We start from the raw sequence: 15,458 nt of genomic DNA, 5'->3' as shown, positions 1-15,458 counted from the left end.
GCTCACCGCATGCCTGTGGAAGTCCTTATGATGGTGCACGGAGATTCTTGAGCCAAGAGAGGTAACCGTAAAGATTCAAAGGTCCAGCAGCACATCCATAAAAAATGATGAATTTATTTATTCCATATATTAAATATTTAAAAAGGACAAAAAGACGCGTTTCGGGAACAACCCTTGTTCACAGTCCATGTACCGTGAACAAGGGTTGTTCCCGAAACGTGTCTTTTTGTCCTTTTAAACATTTTATATATGGAATAAATAAATTCATCATTTTTTATGGATGTGTTGCTGGACCCTTGATTTCTATGGATCCTTGTACAGGACACAGACAGTATATAAGCCGGAGGGATCAGACTATTCTTCCCAAGTACGTGGACTTCGGATACTTGTCCTTGAGAAGAGGCCATTGAACGATGAAATGGTCTGCGACATAGTAGAGGATTCTTCCAGACAGCGACAGAGATTCTACACGACATAAGCTTTCCACATAGATAATGAGGATCTTCTTTATGCCCAAAATGCCGAGGAGAAGTGCAGAGAAGCACACAGGGATACACGTTCCTGGTCCGTTGCATAAGATCTAGGAGAAAAATATAAAAGTCACACAAAATATAATGAGTGACAAGTGACAAGTCATTTCTCCATCAGTCACACCAATTATTGCATTTAGACGATTGACATTCCTTGGCGTGATACCGCTGATATAATTAGTGATGTGCCACCCATTGGCGCACACAAGTCAAGAGTCCATACCAGTTTATCGTGCTTATACTAAGTGGCCCTATGATTAGTTTAAGAGCAGAAAACAAAGCTGGTATCTATGTGATTATTGCCGCGACTGTGTCCAATGTCACTTCGGAGGCGTTATCTCATATTGAAGGCTCCATGCCTGAAGATACACTATTGTTCCAGGACCCATTAGGCACCTATTAGGACTCCGGATCAGGACGTCCCTTTTACACAGTCCCATGAAGTAAAATCCTTCTCAGCTTATGTACTTTCAAAAGGCCAGTATCCAAGAAGAATGAAAGGATCGAGCAGTTCATACATGTCAGATGGTCAGACTAGCACGCTGAAATGTGAGGTTTTAGCCGATTTAAAAGGGAACCTGTCACCGGTTTTTCGGCATAAAAGCTGCGGCCACCACCAGTGGGCTCTTATATTTAGTATTCTAACATGCTGTATATAAGATCCCAGACCGCGGGGTAGAACATAAAAACCACTTTATAATACTCACCTAACGTTCGCGCTGCAGTGGAGTTGGGCTATATGGGAGTCTTTGTTGTCCGGTGTCGGCGCTGCCTCTTTGGGCCATCTTCGTCCTCCTTCTGTAGCCGGGGTGCATGACGTGTCCTACTTCATCCTGACTCGCCGGCATTGAGGTCCTACGCAGACGCACTTTGATCTGCCCTGAGCAGGGCAGATCAAAAGTATTGTAGTGCGCCTGCAAAGAACCGGTGAGTGTGTATGACGTAGGATGCGTCATCCACACAGGCTTCAGAAGGAGGACAAAGATGGCCAAAACAGGAGGCACCGACACCGGAGACGCCCATATGGCCCAACTCAACTGCAGAGCGACCGTTAGGTGAGTATTATAAAGTGATTTTTACGTTCTACACAGCGGCCTGGGCTCTTATATACAGCATGTTAGAATACTGTAGATAAGAGCCAAGTGGTGGGGGCCACAGCTTATAGGCCGAAAAACCGGTGACAGGTTCCCTTTAAATCAGCATTTTCAGGCATTGCACTGTGCAGAAATGGACCATCAGATGGAATTTACATGTTGTGGATTTTATATCTGCTGATTTTTAGCACGGATTGTACCATTTGCAAAGCACAAGCAACAAATCCATAAGAAATTCTGCAGATTTCCCTAAGAAGACAAAAAGACAATGACCAATATGAGGATGTTTTTGTCGGGGGCTAGGGTAGTGTATGTATCCAATAATTATGGTTGTGTTTATTTTTTTATTTACCCCCTGCCTGGAGTTCTTGCTGAGCCCTCAGTACACCTCAGATCCAGCATTATTTATGCCATACAGTGAGGCCATACCTTGACCTATAAGTCTAAACTGACAACACTTCTGAAAAGTCCCACATGAGAGTCTGCCGTGAATTATCATGCACCAACCTCATCCACAAGCAGAGAGTATGGAGCTTCTCCTAAAGATACAATTAACATAAAAATAATTGGCCCCATTCTTTCTCTGCTTGATTGACTGGTGAACATTGATCTCATGACAACATAATTACATGCAAGGAAATTCCCAGAAAAATAAATTTACTTACATTAACATAGAAACAAAGCTCCACCAACAATTGACGATAAATGGCAGCATAAATGGATAAACAATAGTGATGAGCGAGCACTACCATGCTTGGGTGCTTGGTACTTGTGTTGAGCAGTTGGAGGCTTGGGCGGGCGCGACTCGAGTACATAAAGGAAGTCAATGGGGAACTTGAGCATTTTTCTGAAAGATTTCCCAGAAAAAAGTTCAAGCCCCCCTTTGACTTCCATTGTACTCGGTGCTCGAGTCGCGTCCATCCAACTGTTCGTTACGAGTATATATTTTTTTATAATAAATATATATATATATATATATATATATATATATATATATATATATATATATATATATATATATATATATATATATATATATATATATATATATATATATATATATATATATATATATATATATATATACACACAATTTTCGCTAGCCAAAAGACTTGTCTGTGATTCACAGTTCATGGAAAACAGTAACCCTACTTCTAGAAGAAAACTGATTTTTGTTCATATCACTTTTTAAAGGAGTTGTCCAACCTTAGATTGTATCCTAAAAGTAAAAAAAATTCAACACCTTCCTCCTGAAATCTGTGCAATCATCTCACGTCACACTCCATCTTCCGGTGCCAGACTCTTCACATGAGATGAGAGAACCCATGGAAGTTGGGTTCTGCATGTGCAGCCGATCCGCATCTCCACGGGTTCGGAGTTGGCCCAAACCACAATGGAAGTCACTGATTGGCAGTGCGGGTCTCTGCACACATGCAGCCAGCCATAAACAGTACTGGGGGCGAGTGGGCATGGTGTTTCCCATTTTCTTTTTTGGGGTTGCACACTACATCCAATCACGCTGTTACCCCCAGTGCAAGCAGAACAAACACTGCAAGTGGCTCGCACTGGGCTGGGCACTGAGCACACCTGAGTACAGCAATGCTCACGCAAGTGAAATTCATACATAAAGTGCTCAAATTCGGTTTAAAAAAAAAAAAAAAAGGCGATGTTTGGCAAAAAAGCAAACACCGAACCTTGGGTTTGTTCATCTCTACTCTTCCCTTCCACTTTAATTCCAACTTAGAGAGCATGAGCTTGTTTCCTCCACACCAGTGATGTGTATGACGGGGCTGACCAACCAGCTTAGTTTAATAGCCAAGTCAACCTCCTCTCTTCTACGGAGTCATGATAAAGAGAACGGTCTGGCATAGCTAATCCCCCTATATCATGTGCCGACACACCGGGAAGGGGGGAATCTTTATGCCTGTACTGAAATTGAGAGTCTAGCACTAAAAGAGGAGATCTAAAATAGGAAGATTTGCAAAGAAAAACAAAAGAAGAGCATTCAAAAATAATGAATTTTATATAAAAACTAGCTGTGGACTACGGATCCTAAGGACATTAATAAACTGTTGGGAGATTACTATAGAAAACTATATGGGTCAGGGAATAACGACATGACTGATGAGGCAGAGTGGCTAAGACAAGCCCAAATGCCTAGCTTGACGGAGGAAGATTTGAGTGCCTTAAACGCAGATATCACAGTAGAGGAGGTGACGAGAACAATTGGGGAGCTTAACACCAACAAGGCACCGGGACCTGACGGTTTCAATAGTGAATTCTATAAGGCTCTGAAGGATCTGATCTCGCCGGATCTAACCTCAGTCTTTAATGCTTTCCTGGGAGGGGCGGAAATACCCAAAAATTCCAACATAGCATATATTAAATTACTCCCCAAGGGAACCAAGGACCTGGATGATCCCTCTAGTTATAGACCTATATCGCTCATAAATCAGGATTTAAAAATTATGTCCAAGATCATGGCTAATAGACTGGCCGAGATCTTACCTAGGATCATTACGAATCACCAGGTGGGGTTTATTAAGGGGAGAAATGCCGTTACCAATATCCGAAAGACAATTCTAGTGGTAGACGCGGTTAGACTGGGTCTCACTGAGGGAGGGGCTAGACCTGCCCTAGTTACACTTGACGCAGAAAAAGCGTTTGATAATGTAAATTGGGGGTGGTTAGACAGGGTAATGGAGGCCATAGGGATTGTAGGCAAGATGAGACTTTACATTAGAAACCTTTATGCCAACTCGGGAGCTAGGGTACACACTCCGGGCTTTCTATCAGACGTGTTCCCTTTGATGAAGGGAACAAGACAGGGCTGCCCATTATCTCCTCTTTTATTCAACCTGGCAATCGAGCCGTTGTCAAGAATACTACAGGGACAAAATAGCTTTAAAGGAATCAAGATAAGGGGTTCAGAAGTAAAGACAGCGCTTTTTGCTGATGACATCATACTTTATATGGGGGACCCCGGTGCGGATTTGCCACAGACTCTTGCCTTGATTGAAAAATTTGGTTCATTCTCCGGTTTCAAACTGAACAAAAAAAAATGCGAGATCATGTTCCTAAAGGGGCATCATGGGACAATGGGGGGACAAATAAGGGATGGCTGTCTGTGGAATTCCTATAGCACAATCTTCAATTAAATACCTGGGAGTGCATATAGGAAGATCGGTGGAAACAATCTATAACTTGAATTATGGACCGCTAATCAGGAAAATTACAGTTCAATTAAAGGGATGGAAAGGTCTGCCACTTCCATTACTGGCAAGATGCCACCTGATAAAAATGATGAGCTTTCCTAGGCTGCTGTATCCCTTCCAGACAATCCCGCTATTGCTAAAACTAAAGGATGTGAATAAGCTCAACTCCGCGTATACAGAATTTCTGTGGAGGGGAAGGAAACCCAGAATAAAGCTGCGTACGCTGATGAAGTCAGCAGAGGAGGGAGGTCTAAACTTTCCAGATGTCCAAGGGTATAATCTTGTATGTATCATGAGGCATGTAATTGATTGGGTGAGAGGAACGAGTAGGCACTCAGATCATGCAATGGAAACTAAATATGCGTCACCGTGGGATCTGACGTCCATTCTGCACTCCCCACTATCCAGGGTTGAAGGGCACATAAGGAACTCAATTATATTCCGAGACACCATGCTAACATGGAAGTCGGTAAGGAAAAAACTGGGGCTCTCATGGAAAGTGTCCAAGTACTTGAACCCCTGGGCATTCCCAAATTTTCCCCTGGGACGAGAAAACAAGCTATTTACTAGATGGAAAGAGAGGGGAGTCAGGAGAATGATAGATGTTATGAATGTGGAGGACAGGAGGTGGATGACAGGTCGGGAAGTGTTGGATAAGTACAACCTTAATAGCTCACATGTCATCCAGTATGAACAATTGAAACATGGAATAATAGGAGACCTGGGTGTGGTTGGAAGAGAGCTGAACATAAGTTCGATTGATGAGTTACTGGAATGTGATGTAACGAGTATAAATGTCTCTAAAATTTATCGATCGCTAAGGGGGGTGCTTATCTCACGGGAGGATAGTCGGACTTTAAAAGCGTGGGGGAAACAATTGGGAAGGGAAGAAGTGGTGGATGATATACTGAGAGGATGGGTACAAGTGCGGAAACATATTACCAATGAGAGATGGAGAGACACTCAATTCAGAATTCTACATAGGGCCATTATAGGTTTCAACATACCAGGTAGGGATAGGTGGTGTCCTAAGTGTCAAAAAGAAAAAACGGATATGCTGCATGGGCTATGGGAATGTGAGACAATCGCTAGGTTCTGGAACCAAGTCAGACTATTTGCCCAGTCAACATGGGGAATTTTCAGCAAACTAGACTTAATGGTGTGGATTTTCCACTCCTTTGAGGGAGGAGTAGGAGGAGGACCGAGCACGCAGGAAAAGAGGAAATACGCAATAACGCATGACATAGCCATGATAGCTAAGCGTTGCATCTTAAAACACTGGATTCAAAGGGAGGGCCCATCCATAAAGGAGGTTGTGGGCGAACTACACAACCTTCTGAAGTGGGAAAAACTAGAAGCGGAGAGGGATAAAGATGGGTTGACAGCCAAGTTTTTTGTGAGATGGAGACATTTTATTGAAAGCCAATTCACACAGGGAGAAATAATTAACCTGATGGCACCTTTTGTTCACTCGGAGTGGTATATCCTGAGCGATATCCAGGACAGCCTGGGTAAACTGAGAATCACCTAGGAGGGGGCTCTGGCGGGAGGGGGAGACGAGACGGTTGGGAATACCAAGACACGCTAGCAAAATTGAAATCATTCAGGGACGACACAGAGATTTAACGAATTGTATTGCATATGTTATATTATATTTCATTACCTATGTTTTGGTTTAATGTTACTGTATACTATCTTAAATCGAACAGCAACATGGAACTCCAAATTGGGGTATCACCCACCTCTATGTCACATTTTGTCAGACGAATGTTCTTCTTTTGCAATGATACTTGTCATGTTTTTACAAATTTGAAAAATCAATAAAAAACGTTTTGGAAAAAAAAAAAAAAACTAGCTGTAGTACCCAGGCGTTGCCCGGGATAGTAACTGTCTCTTTGTATCTCTCCCAGTCTGTCTGTGTCTGTCTGTCTCTTTCTATCTGTGTGTCTGTCTGTGTGTCTGTCTTTCCCTGTGTCTGTCTATACCTCTGTCTGTCTGTCTCTGTATCAGTCTCTGTCTGTCTCTCCATCTCTGTGTCTGTCTCTTTTCCCCCTCTGTCTATCTTTCCATGTCTATCTCTTTGACTGTCTCTCTCTCTTTCCTCGTGTCTCTGTCTGTGTGTCTGTCTGTCTGTCTCTGTCTCTCTCTATCCATCTCCCCACCGACATCTTATTACCTCACACATAAGCTTCTTATACTAACAAATTATTTTGTTCCAATAGCAACCACTCACTTAATAAGCTGTAGCTCCTATCTCCATTGTCTTTAATGGAGACAGGATTTTTGGAGAGTAACTGTAAAGCGCGGGGTTAAAGTTTCCTGTCAAATCATAGTCTATGACATTCCCTGAGTCACATGGGGTGTCTGTGCAAAATTTTGTGATTGTAAATGCGACGGTGCAGATTCCTTTAGCGGACACACAAACACACACACACACACACACACACACACCCCTTTATATATTAGATTTTTATGATGATACAAATAAATATATATATATTACTTGTATGTAAATTGTAGAGTGAATCGGCTTTCTTGGGGTTTTTTATTTTGCTGTTTTAGAACTGAGTAATTCACCATTTGTTGTTACCAATGGTTTTAATTATGTTGAATTAATGATGTAATGTTAAACCTATAAAAAGATCCTTGCGAAGAGGACTGATGTCCTGGAAACGCATGGTGCCCAATAAATTTTGATATTTCTATACATCTTGGGTCCCTTACCTGCAGCGCCCGCTATACCTCTAAAATATTTCTCCATGGATAAAATAGGAAGGTTGCCACAGATGTCATAAGAATATCAGAGTTTTCTTCAACATCTGAAATAAACAGTTTAAAAAAAAACAAACAGGAAAGGGGAAATTTTTATTTTGTTTTTTTTTTGGAGAGGCAAGGGCAAGGAGGGTGGCAGCAGCTTAAAATTTAAAAGGGAACCAGTCACCAGGTTCTTCCCTTACGAGCTGTGGCCACCACCACTGGGCTCTTATATATGGCATTCTAGAATAGCCCAGGCTGGTCTGTAGAATGTAAAAAAAGAGAATTTTGTTTACTTACCGTAAATTCTTTTTCTTATAGTTCCGTATTGGGAGACCCAGACCATGGGTGTTTAGCTTCTGCCTCCGGAGGACACACAAAGTACTACACTTAAAAGTGTAGCTCCTCCCTCTGAGCTTATACACCCCCTGGTGAGCCAGTCCCAGCCAGTTAAGTGCAAAAGCTGAAGGAGAATAGCCACCCACAAGTAGAACAGAGCAAGAGCCGGAACAACCGGAGACTCTGTCCACAACAACAGCCGGTGATAACACGCGGAACAAGAAATTGCCAACAGGCAACAGGGAGGGAGCTGGGTCTCCCAATACGGAACTATAAGAAAAAGAATTTACGGTAAGTAAACAAAATTCTCTTTTTCTTTATCGTTCCTTTGGGAGACCCAGACCATGGGACGTTCCAAAGCAGTCCCTGGGTGGGAAATAAACAGAAAAACTAAGAAGTAGGCAGAACCTAACTTCACAAGTGGGCGACAGCCGCCTGAAGGATGCGTCTGCCCAAGCTCGCATCTGCCGAAGCATGAGCATGCACTTGGTAGTGCTTCGAGAAGGTATGCAGGCTAGTCCAAGTGGCAGCATGACAGACTTGTTGAGCCGTAGCCTGGTGCCTAAAAGCCCAAGAGGCACCGACAGCTCTGGTCAAGTGTGCTTTGATCCCCGGCAGGGGAAGCACCTGAGTACTCTGGTAGGCATCCGAAATGGTCGATCTAATCTAACGGGCCAAGGTCGGCTTAGAAGCAGGGAGACCCTTGCGCCGCCCTGTGGTTAGCACAAAAAGAGAGGTGCACCACCTAAGCGCAGCGGTGCGAGACACATAGATCCGGAGAGCACGCACCAGATCTAGAGTATGTAGAGCTTTTTCAAAGCGATGAACAGGGGCCGGACAGAAGGAAGGCAAGGAAATGTCCTGGTTAAGGTGGAAAGGAGAGACCACCTTAGGAAGAAAGTCCGGAGTCGGACGGAGAACCACCTTGTCTTGATGAAAGACTAAAAAAGGTGACTCCGAGGAGAGCGCAGCCAAATCAGAGACTCTCCTGAGGGAAGTTATGGCCACTAGAAAGGCCACTTTCTGAGAAAGACGATACAAAGAAACCTCCCTAAGAGGCTCAAAAGGGGGTTTCTGCAATACCGTGAGGACCAAGTTAAGGTCCCAGGGATCCAAGGGCCTCCGATAAGGCGGAATGATGTGAGACGCGCCTTGCATGAAGGTGCGGACCTGAGCCAGCCGGGCGAGACGCCGCTGGAACAGTACTGACAGAGCTGAGATTTGTCACTTGAGAGAGTTGAGGGACAGTCCTAGCTGCAGACCGGACTGTAGAAAAGACAGAAGGGTCGGCAAAGAGAATGGCCAAGGAGGATGGCCGGAAGAGCGACACCAGGACAGGAAAATGTTCCAAGTCCTGTGATAGATCTTGGCGGAGGAAGACTTACGGGCCCGAGTCATAGTGGAGATGACCTCAGGAAGAATACCAGAAGTCGTCAAAATCCAGGACTCAAGAGCCACGCCGTCAATTTGAGGGCCGCAGAATTCGGGCGGAAAAACTGACCTTGCGAGAGTAGGTCTGGACAGTCCGGAAGATGCCACGGCATCTCTACAGACAGTTGGAGCAGGTCCGGATACCAAGCTCGCCTGGGCCAGTCCGGTGCAATGAGGATGACTCGACGGCCCTCCATTCTGATCTTGCGCAGGACTCTGGGCAAGAGAGCTAGAGGGGGAAACACGTAGGACAGACGAAACTGGGACCAGTCTTGAACCAGAGCGTCCGCGGCGAAGGCCTGAGGATCGTGGGAGCGAGCCACGTAAACAGGAACCTTGTTGTTGTGACGGGATGCCATTAGGTCCACGTCCGGAGTGCCCCATTTGCGGCAGATTGACTGAAACACTGCCGGGTGCAGGGACCACTCGCCACCGTCCATGCATTGACGGCTGAGATAATCTGCCTCCCAGTTTTCCACGCCTGGGATGTGGACTGCGGATATGGTGGACTTTGAGTCCTCCGCCCAATGAAGGATGCGTTGTAACTCCATCATTGCCAGGCGGCTGCGTGTCCCGCCTTGGTGATTGATGTAGGTAACCGCTGTTGCGTTGTCTGACTGGACTCGAATGTGCCTGCCCGCCAACAAGTGGTGAAAAGCTAGGAGAGCTAGAAACACGGCTCTGGTTTCCAGCACATTGATTGAAAGGGCTGACTCGGACGGAGTCCAAGTGCCCTGTGCTCTGTGGTGGAGATATACCGCTCCCCAGCCGGATAGACTGGCATCCGTGGTGAGAATCACCCAGGACGGGGCCAGGAAGGAGCGCCCTTGGGACAGGGAGAGGGGCCGAAGCCACCACTGAAGAGAGCTCCTGGTCCGTGGCGACAGAGCCACTAACCTCTGTAAGGAGGAAGGCCGCTTGTCCCAACAGCGGAGAATGTCCAGCTGCAGAGGGCGCAGATGGAACTGAGCAAAGGGAACAGCCTCCATGGACGCCACCATTTGACCCAGCACCTGCATCAGGCGCCTGAGGGTATAACGGCGGGGCCGCAGCAGAGAGCGCACCGCTAGCTGGAGAGACTGCTGTTTGATTAAGGGCAACTTCACAAGTGCCGGCAAAGTCTCGAACTGCATCCCTAGGTACGTGAGACTCTGGGTCGGAGTCAGAGTGGATTTGGGAAGATTGACAAGCCACCCGAATTGGGCTAGAGTGGCGAGAGTGAGCGAGACACTCCGCTGACAGTCTGCGCTGGATGGAGCCTTGACTAGAAGGTCGTCCAGGCAAGGAAGCACTGCCAACCCCTGGAGGTGCAGGACCGCAATCACTGCCGCCATGACCTTGGTGAATACCCGAGGGACCGTGGCTAACCCGAAGGGGAGAGCCACGAATTGGAAATGATCCTCTCCTATGGCAAAACGTAACCAACGCTGGTGTGAAACTGCGATTGGCACATGTAGATAGGCATCTCTGATGTCGATGGACGCCAGGAAATCCCCTTGGGTCATTGAGGCAATGACTGATCGCAGAGACTCCATGCGAAAATGCCGCACCCGAACATGCTTGTTGAGAAGCTTGAGATCCAGGATGGGCCGGAAGGTACCGTCCTTTTTGGGAACTAGGAAGAGGTTTGAGTAAAAACCTCTGAACCGTTCCTGAGTGGGAACTGGTACAATCACTCAGTTTGCCTGCAGGGATGCCACGGCCTGTGAGAAGGCGGCGGCCTTGGAGCAGGGGGAGTTGAGAGAAAAAATCTGTTTGGCGGGCTGGAAGAGAATTCTATCCTGTAGCCGTGAGATATGATATCTCTCACCCACTGATCGGAGACTTGTTTTAACCAAGCGTCGCCAAAGTGGGAGAGCCTGCCACCGACTAAGGACGTGGCTGGAGCGGGAGGAGAGTCATGAGGAGGCTGCCTTAATGGCAGGACCTCCTGCGGTCTTCTGCAGACGCGCTTTTGGGCGCCAGTTTGATTTCTGATCCTTAGCTGAGTTAGCGGACGAGGCAGAGGGCTTAGAGGACGACCAGTTGGAGGAACGAAAGGAACGAAACCTCGATTGATTCCTACCCTGGGCGGGTTTCCTGGTCTTGGTTTGTGGCATGGAAGTACTCTTCCCGCCAGTAGCTTCCTTAATAATTTCATCCAGCTGTTCACCGAACAGCCGGGAACCAGCAAAAGGGAGCCCAGCAAGAAACTTCTTGGAAGAAGCATTTGCCTTCCACTCTCGAAGCCACAAAATCCTGCGGATAACAAGGGAATTAGCTGAAGCCACCGCAGTGCGGTGAGAAGCCTCTAGCATGGCAGACATGGCATAAGATGAAAAAGCTGAAGCCTGAGAAGTTAAGGTAACCATCTCAGGCATAGATTCCTTGGTGAGGGAATGCATCTCCTCTAGGGAAGCAGAGATGGCTTTGAGAGCCCACACTGCTGCAAAAGTCGGGGAAAAAGCGGCCCCCGCAGCTTCATACACAGATTTGGCAAGAAGGTCAATCTGACGGTCAGTGGAATCCTTAAGTGAGGTGCCGTCAGCCACCGACACAACGGTCCGGGCTAAGAGCCTAGACACCGGGGGGTCTACCTTTGGGGAGTGCGACCACTCCTTGACCACCTCAGGTGGAAAGGGAAAACGGTCATCAGAACCACGCTTTGGAAAGCGTTTGTCAGGACAGGCCCTGGGTTTGGTCACAGCGGTCTGAAAACTGGAGTGGTTAAAGAACACACTCTTCACTCTCTTAGGCGAGGTAAACTGATGCTTTTCTGCCAGAGAGGGTTGCTCCTCTGAGACTGGCGGATTGAGATCCAGTACAGAATTAATAGAAGCAATCAAGTCACTAAAATCTGAGTCACCCTCGGAGAGATCGATGGGGTACATAGCCTCCGAGCCCCCTGTGAGGGCATCCTCCTCATCTTGAGAGTCAGCTCTTGAGTCAGAGCCGCGGGATGAGGAGGGGGAGGAAACCCTGCGCCTTCTCTTACAAGGACGGGGTCTGGGACCTGATGATGAATCCTCTGTGAGCTCTGATGGACGGAGGTCAGAGGATAGGGATCCTCTGCCAAGAGTATTAGAGGCACCCTGTGAGGAGGGCTGATGTATATTCATCAAAGTCCTGGACAAAAGTCCCATGGACTCAGCAAAAGACTGGGATATAGACCTAGAAAAAGGACTCTACCCAGGCCGGGGGTTCAGCCACAGGTGCAGAAGCAGCCTGAGAGACCACTGGGGGTGAGACTCCAGGCTGTGGCACCGCAAAGTTAGAGCAAACATCACAATGTGGACAGGTGCTCGGCTCAGGCAGCAGAAGCTTACATGCAGTGCATACAGAATAAAGCTTTGGAGCCTTGCTCCTTGTGTGAGACATGCTGCTGGAGTGGGGGCTTTGCAAGAGAATGAACCCCAGGGAGAATATACAGAGGTGCACAACCGGAGACCGGCTGTGGCTTACCAGACCGCTGGAAGCGGTGTTGTGTGCCCTCCAGATGCCGAAGTCCGGACCCCAATGTACAGCACCTCAGCAGGGATGCAGAGTGCAGACAGGCCCAGCGCAGAGTGAACTCTGCTTGAGAAATGGCCGCCGGAGCGAAGAGAGGGGGCGGGACTATGGGGCGTTCCTGTAGAGGAGCAGGAACTGGAGGGCCATAGACCTGCAGGAGAGGAGACACGCCCCAGCAGTGGGGAGTGTCCCTCCCCTGTGCAGAACGGCCGCCGGGAGGAGCCGTGCCTGTCCCTCTTGCATGAGTGACATGCGAGGGAAGTTAACAGCAACTAGGCCTCCGGCAAAGCCGGGGCCTAAATTTAAGCGGCGAGGCCGACGCGCAGGCACCATCGGCGCGGTTCTCGGGCGAAAGCTAGAGAACCCGCCGGAAATGTCAAAATAAACATATACAGCATACTCTCCCCATACAATAAAGAACAGGGACCCCCCACATAAACGTCTCAGGTACTTAGCTGCTGAGACGCAGGGCCAGGTCCCTGGGGATGAGTGCTCCGGTCCAACAGAATCCTCAAAGGGCTGTGGATGGAGACCGGTGTCCTGCCAGGCATGGAGACCGTGCTGGCTCCCACTTCAAGCCAGAGCCCAGGAGGGATGGTGAAGGAGCATGGCATGTAAGGCTCCAGCCTTGGAAATCAACCTTAACAACACCGCCGACACAGTGGGGTGAGAAGGGACATGCCGGGAGTCCAGACGTGGACCCGCATTTCTTCAATCTCTTTCCAAAAAACAAAAAATTATATGAGAATGCATGTGTGGATGTATGCCTCCTGAACACAAAGCGATAAACTGGGACTGGCTCACCAGGGGGTGTATAAGCTCAGAGGGAGGAGCTACACTTTTAAGTGTAGTACTTTGTGTGTCCTCCGGAGGCAGAAGCTAAACAGCCATGATCTGGGTCTCCCAAAGGAACGATAAAGAAAAACACCTTTATAATACTTACCTAAGGGGTGGTAGAGTCTGGCGCCGCCTCCATCTTGTGCGATCGTTGTCCTCCTGCACAGCTTTGTCTGCATGATGTGTCCTACATCATCCACACAAGAGCCGCCATTGCGCTCCTGGGCACTTTCATCGGCCTGGCTGAAGGCAGATTAAAGTACTGTAGTGCGCGGGCGGTTTTTGACCTTTCCTCGCGCCTGCGCATTACAGTACGCTCAGCAGGGCAGATCAAAGTGCGCAGTAGCGCAATGGTGGCCTCAATGGTGGCCTCAATGGTGGCCTCTGTGTGGATGATGCAGGATGCTTCGTGCACACAGGGTTTGGCAAAAGGACGGCAATCGCACAAGATGTAGGAGGCCCAGGACCGAGAGCAGTGATACCCATCAGACCCAACTGCCATCTAGGTGAGTATAACAAAGGTGTTTTTTTATGTTCTACAAAGCGGCCTGGGCTCTTATATACAGTATTCTGGAATTCTGTATATAACAGCACACTGGTGTTGGCCGCAGCTTATAGGGGCCAAATCTGGTGACAGGTTCCCTTTAATTAAACCGGGGCAATATCTACCATGGAGGAATATGTTGGAATCAGAAACCATGTAACGGGCAAGAAAATATGTACTGTATAGTAAGGAGTAGCTACAAGAGAAGGGCCACAGTTTGGCATCGTCAGCCCAAGTAATGATTGTAACAATAAGTTAATGAATAATCTTCTATAAACCTTGATATGCCGTTATCAGGAACCAAATATTAACCAATAGGACGACAACCTCTATTCAGAGAGGTCAGGCACCTACTTAAAGAAAGCTTCTCTCTACAGGTAAGAGGCACTGGTTGGCAAAATAAAAGGGATGTATGAGTACTTAAATACCCACCCCTCCCCCCACATCCATTAGACCAACATCGGCCCAACCAACCTATAAACCGATAGGTTCGGCAGACCGTCTAAGGCGAAGTTCACATTTCCGTTGTTTTGCATCAGTCACATGCGTCGCTTGACGCATGTGACTGATGCGCTGTACAACGGATGAGAAAGGACAGAATTCTTTGTCGGATTCCGTTGTGTGCAGGGGGCGAAGCACGAGGGGGCGGAGTTCGGGGTGGGTGGAGCCGAGCGAGGCCGTGGCACTGAGGACGTCAGTGCTGTGGGGACTGCAGGGCTGGGGACAGGTGAGTGTGTGTGTGTGTGCGTGCGTGCGTGCGTGTGTGTGTATGCTGAGTGTGGGAGGGGGCGGTGCCGAGCGGGGAAGTGTCGGCCTCCCTGCACACGTATCCAGGGTAAATATCGGGTATAAGTACTTTTTGCTTGGTTACCCGATATTTATCTTGGTTACCAGCATACACCGCTTAGCGTTGGCTCCCTGCACACGTAACCACTGTAAATATCGGGTAACTAACCAAAGCGCATTGCTTGGTTACCCGATGTGTATCCTGGTTACGTGTGCAGGGAGCCAGAGAGCGCATGTGCAGCGAAATCATACGGATTGCGCTGCTCAAAAACGTTACAGGCTGCGTTGCTCCCGCCCGGCAGTTAGTTAAAAAACGACTGACCGCGACGCAGCGGATGCAACACAGCATCATCAGTCAAATCCGTCACTAATAGAAGTCTATGGGGAAAAACTGGATTCCTGCAAAATATTTTGCAGGATACCGTAATTCCTCAAGGCG

At 47.7% G+C, this 15,458-nt stretch overlaps 1 protein-coding gene across 1 annotated transcript in view; it reads right to left on the bottom strand.

Moving 5' to 3' along the window:
• Nucleotides 1-234: 234 nt before the first annotated feature.
• The window catches only part of ALG14 (ALG14 UDP-N-acetylglucosaminyltransferase subunit), a 63,546-nt gene continuing 48,322 nt past the window's right edge, over nucleotides 235-15,458 (bottom strand). Inside the window, exon 4 of the mRNA XM_075321050.1 lies at nucleotides 235-580. Within this exon, the coding sequence (XP_075177165.1) occupies nucleotides 350-580 (231 nt within the window). The 3' untranslated portion in view covers nucleotides 235-349. The remainder of the gene's footprint in view (nucleotides 581-15,458) is intronic.

The sequence above is a fragment of the Anomaloglossus baeobatrachus genome, chromosome 8 (assembly GCF_048569485.1).
Source record: "Anomaloglossus baeobatrachus isolate aAnoBae1 chromosome 8, aAnoBae1.hap1, whole genome shotgun sequence".
In the NCBI taxonomy this organism is placed as follows: Eukaryota; Metazoa; Chordata; class Amphibia; order Anura; family Aromobatidae; genus Anomaloglossus; species Anomaloglossus baeobatrachus.
Note: the sequence above shows the minus strand (reverse complement) of the source record. Positions and strands in the feature narration are given on the sequence as shown.